The 5,565-nt window shown below is 30.9% G+C and overlaps 1 protein-coding gene across 1 annotated transcript; it reads left to right on the top strand.

Annotated features, from left to right (window-relative positions):
* On the top strand, window positions 1,735-3,537 carry LOC109361138 (fe(2+) transport protein 1-like). Its single transcript, XM_019606465.1, has 3 exons — window positions 1,735-2,362; window positions 2,914-3,063; window positions 3,185-3,537. The coding sequence occupies exons 1-3, from the start codon at window positions 1,781-1,783 to the stop codon at window positions 3,488-3,490; spliced, it is 1,038 nt and encodes a 345-aa protein (XP_019462010.1). The 5' UTR covers window positions 1,735-1,780; the 3' UTR covers window positions 3,491-3,537.

Consider the following 5,565-nt stretch of genomic DNA (forward strand, 5'->3'; position numbering starts at 1 on the left):
GCGGAGGTTTCGGAAACCTCCACAGATATGACCGCTAGAAGCGTTTTGCGGAGGTTTTAGAAAACCTCTGGTATGTATACATTTGTAGCGGTTTATTTGTGGAGGTTTTTAACCTCCATTGTTTGTGGATGTTTTTAACTAGTTGAGGAGGTCTTTTAATATTTATCAGGGAGGCTTTAAACCTCCACAACTCGAAATGACATACAGAGACATGATGAATGAAGTAACTATTATATGTTTCTAGAGGATTTCAACCTCAATTTAATTTCATAATTTTCACAACTTTAATCTCCTTAAATTATAATTATTATTTAAATATACAATACTAAATACAAATTTTCTTAACACTGATAAAATTTCATTGCAAATAACCAAGTTAGTGTAACACAGTTGAAAGAGTTATAGTCAATCCTTCATTATAAATCTAGATACACCATAAAATCTCAAAAAACTAAAGTAATATCATATGACACTTTACAAACAAAATACATAACAAAAATCCTAAATGTTACTGGCTCTAGATGATCTTCTTGCATCCAAAGGTGTGTCAGGCATACTTACATCAACATTTGCGTGAAATAATAAAATGAAAACATTTAGTTGGAACAATAAAAAAACATTGATGAACAAATATTCAGTATCAAACATATATATATATATAGTAGTAGATAATTGTTTTGTTCTAAGTTGTTTTATTTTTTATGCTATGATCATACAAATTGTAAGGTTTATAATCTATCTTATATATAATATAATGTATATGTGTATGTATAGATAATTGTTTGTGTCAATATGCACAAAGTGCACATCTAGGTACCAACTGCATTGAACCTTTATAAATCATTTAATAAAGTATCATATCTACCAACTTTGATTTCCATTATATGAACCAAAAATAAAAACATTATGTGAAACAAATGGATTATATAGATAGGGGTCACATGTAAATGACAGACTGAGCAGTAAATTTTCTGATTCCATTTTATAGGTACTCATATGTTGTTTCATAACATATACCATTTAGTTTTAACTTTAAAGATTCTTTAATCGATATTTTTATAGATCAATAGTAATACACACCTAGTTGCAGCCATATGATAAAAAATATAAATGCTAATATCAAATAAGGAAGATCAAAACTGTTTACTCTTTTCAGCCTTATTGAGTTTTTATTTAACTTTTGTAATAAATAAAAAAGGTGTCATTACTCATATTATATGGAGAACATGGGAAACATGTAGATGAATGGAATTGGAAAACAGCCTCCAACTATTATGATCAGGTTATTATTCGTGGTATTGGATAAGTATATGTATATCTATATATTGCTCTTCAAAATTAAAATTTGTTTGTTTTAAAAACATAATAACTAATAATTATAAATAAATGATTAAAGTTTTTCTAGCAATGTACAGTAGACTGCCACATCATGCCACTGTGACAAAAATAAAACAAATGTACATGCTCTCACTTAGGCCACAAACACTCAAAGGTTGATGCACCACTCCAACCACACGCCTTCTATAAGCATCTTCATTCCCCTCTTTGTTTCCGTAACTAACCCTTTTTTCTCATATAATTCAACTAAATCCTAACTATCCTCGTAACAACAACATGTAATTTCAAAATGATTCCATTCAAAACAGTAACATTATCATTATATTAACATTATATTATCATTATCACCTTTCCCACAACTGTTCGTATAAAGTCTCACCCGAACTCACTCTTTTGCTCACACTCCCTCTTCATTCAAACTCTCACTTTCAAGTTGCAACTCATGGCTTCCATGAACACCTTCAAAGTTCTATTTTTTACCACCGTGACCCTCTTTTTCGTGGCGGCTTCAGCCGCAGAATGTGAGTCAAAATATGAAGGAGGGTGTCATGATAAAACCATGGCCCTCAAGTATAAGTTAATAGCCATTGCAAGCATATTGGTGACTAGTATGATTGGTGTTTGTCTCCCTATTTTCTCACGTTCAGTCCCAGCTTTACACCCTGATCGTGACATGTTTGTGCTGGTTAAAGCTTTTGCTTCTGGTGTTATACTTGCCACTGGGTACATGCATGTGATGCCGGATTCATTTGAAGATTTGACATCAGATTGTTTGCCCGATCAACCTTGGAAGAAGTTCCCATTCACCACGTTCATTGCTATGCTCTCTGCTGTTTTCACTCTAATGACGGATTCTTTTTCCATTGCTTACTTTAAGAAGAAGCTGAATATCACTTCTTCGAAGAGTGGTGGTGAGTCTAAGGAATTGGAACATTTTGGTCATGGGAGTGTACTTGAAAATGTGAAGGGAGATGCGAAGGAAGTGAGTGCAGAACAGTTGCTACGCTACCGTGTTGTGGCTCAGGTTATATTTATTTTTTGTGCGTAGTATTAGTTAGTTTTATCTACCAAAAAAAGATATAGAACTCATTAGTCTGTGATAATGATGCCGATTACTAATAAGTATATAATTATTAGAATTCCTTTTATTTGAATATCAACTGCAATGAGAGAAAAAGAAAATCATCCTTGAAGTTTGAATTATGGAATAACTTCCCAAGGCTAAGTTCCACATTCCTTAATTATATTACAGAATCATATTTTGTTTGATTCTATCATATTTTCTCAAAGGATTCAACATGATGTGCTCTTATTTTATATGTATATGATCTTAAAGTAAATATTTTTTTACAACTTAAATATTTTTTGGGTACACTTACAAAAGTTTTGATACCTCTGTCTCTCTTTCCAAAATGCATATAAAAAACAAAAACCTTAAGTTTCCGTATTATTGTGCAAGTTTAGAGATGTGATATCCATGTTAGTGTTGGCAAAAAAAATTCCTATTTTTGGGCTATTAGTTTAATTTGTTTATATTATTTGATTTCATATGTGAAAAGTTTCTAATGAGTGCAGGTGTTGGAGCTAGGGATTGTGGTGCACTCAGTAGTAATTGGTTTGTCAATGGGAGCTTCACAGAACCCATGCACAATTAGGCCTCTAATTGCTGCACTTTGTTTCCATCAACTCTTTGAAGGAATGGGTCTTGGTGGTTGCATACTTCAGGTGACCTATCTCTATTATTTCATTTTCCAATGGTTCAAATTTTAATGCCCTAAATATTAATACCGTATAAATAAGTGAATCATGCATGTTAACAATGTAGGTTGTTGTTGTTTTGTGACAGGCTGAATATGGAACCAAGATGAAAGCAATAATGATTTTTTTCTTCTCTGTCACAACCCCATTTGGGATTGCTTTAGGGATTGGTTTGTCAAATGTGTATAGTGATACAAGTAAAACTGCTCTTATTGTAGAAGGGGTTCTAAATGCTGTATCTGCAGGGCTTCTGAATTATATGGCACTGGTAGATTTATTGGCTGCAGATTTTATGGGCTCTAAGCTTCAAAGTAGAATGAAGCTACAGTGTTGGGCATATGTAGCAGTTCTCTTAGGTGCAGGAGGCATGTCAGTGATGGCAATATGGGCATAGACCTTAGATTATTTCATGGATTAGCATCATATTTTTTTAGTTATATCCCCCGGTACAATTAATAATCTTTATGAGCTTTGCAGAATAACCTTTGTGATTACATTTAATGAAATTTGGTTATCTTAGTTAATGTTTATTGCTGATAAAGCCCTTTTTTTCATGTAGTCATCTCTTTATTCTCCAATGTGCTGCTGCAATTTGCATTTTTGTTAGATAAAGTTTAGAATGATAAAGATTGATGAAATAATTTATTATATATGCAAAAAACTGTTACAAATGATAGGATAAACATAAACTATAAATAAAATTCAACTGTAACTGGCTAAATCCTAAATAATATTAATTCAAATATATCTAACGAGATACATTTGATGTTAACTATTTCTATATTTGCATGAAAATGCTAAGGACTACATATAGCTGCATGTGTGTATGCAGCTTTGGTGAAGGTAAAGAACAGTTCACATAGGAACAAAATTGGTGTTTGGGAAATTATAGGAAGAAGAAGTATATATTTATATTTATTCAGCATTTTCAGCATAAATTTCACACAGACTATGGAGGCTCTATTCAGAACATCACTAGTATAGAAGGTGTTCACTAAACACAAATTATGTGAGTCATTAGATTTGATTCGAATGGAAACTAGTTTAAGAAAACAATGACGCACTAGTTAAAGTTACCTAAGTGAATGAAATTTAATGACTTATGTTGACATTATACACATCTTCATAAAAGCCTCTCAAGAAAAATATTGAATGTTAATATATAGATACTAGTTTTTCATATTCCTTTTAGCTATTGCATATATTTTCTCTAACTAATTATATAATAGTATTTTTTAAAGTATAATATCTATACACTGGTGGTGTAAAGATTTATACACATTTAGTACATTATTTATCCTCCATTTGAATTAAATTTTTTGAAATTCACTGATGATTAAAAATAAATTGTACATGATACATTAACAGTGTATAAAACTCATACACTAGTAGGGTATACATCGTTTTCTCTACTTTTATTTATGCTGAGTTTTTTCTCTAGCTAATATTTTGGATGCAAGTAAGGCCCAAAAATAAGGTAAGTCATTGCTCAGGCCATGGATATTTTTCATAGGCCCTTGATTGTTTTAAATAGGCCCACTGAAAATCATACGTTAATACATTAACAATTTGTTTCTAAAAAGTATGTAAAAATGATGAAAATCATACGGTATATACATGAATGATTTTAATTATATATAAGCTGTATATATCTAGTGAAAGGTACAGGTATAGCATGCAAAAAATGTATAGGTAGTCACGTAAGTTTTTAATTAGATCATAATCTCACAATTAAATTGTGTTCAAGAGTCAATACACCATATGTACATGATAATTAAAATTTTAAATAAGTGAATCACCAAAAAAATTTGTACATTACAGAACTACAAAGGCAGTTCCACAAATAGACTACTCAACACGTTCAGATTTTTTGAATATTTTGTAAACATTCAACTAATTGTTGACTCCATAGCTTGTTCATTATTAATAAAGAGATTTTTCTTTTGCACCTATCTAGCTAGTAGTGGGAGAAATAGTTCAGAACAGTTTGCTAGAAAGTTAATTTTCTAAAAGCTTCATGAGCGGTCCATGACGTCTCATACTAATTTCCTCTTAGAGAAAATATCAGCCAATAGAAAAATGTTAAATAATAAAAGCAAAGTAAACAAACCATTTATAAGAGCCAAAAAATTGAAAGTTCTTAAGAGGCATTAAATGTCTTTTTTATTGCATTTGGAGTCATTGAGCTCTATTGTCTTTCCCAATATAGCTATAGCGTCTGTAACTTTTCTCAAAATCAATTATTGTTATAGAAAAGTTACGACTTTTTGTTCTGTATTTTTTGTCAACATTAATATTTTCTACAATTATGAAAAGTTTATTTAGAATAAAAATGAAACATCAGTGAACCACAAGTTGGGCTTAGAGTTGATATTCAGGTCCAAAACATTTAATTTTTGTTGTGATCAACCATGTTTTTCTTTCATAACAATGGAATTTGATTAATTAGATACACTGAATTGAGCAACT

The sequence above is a fragment of the Lupinus angustifolius genome, chromosome LG11 (genome assembly GCF_001865875.1).
Source record: "Lupinus angustifolius cultivar Tanjil chromosome LG11, LupAngTanjil_v1.0, whole genome shotgun sequence".
NCBI lineage: Eukaryota > Viridiplantae > Streptophyta > Magnoliopsida > Fabales > Fabaceae > Lupinus > Lupinus angustifolius.

Excerpts from the sequence above, each read along its gene's own strand:
- LOC109361138 (XM_019606465.1), top strand. The coding sequence starts at position 1,781 with ATGGCTTCCATGAACACCTTCAAAGTTCTATTTTTTACCACCGTGACC. Across the intron at positions 2,363-2,913 it reads GCTACCGTGTTGTGGCTCAG|GTGTTGGAGCTAGGGATTGT; the intron begins GTTATATTTATT and ends TAATGAGTGCAG. Across the intron at positions 3,064-3,184 it reads TTGGTGGTTGCATACTTCAG|GCTGAATATGGAACCAAGAT; the intron begins GTGACCTATCTC and ends GTTTTGTGACAG.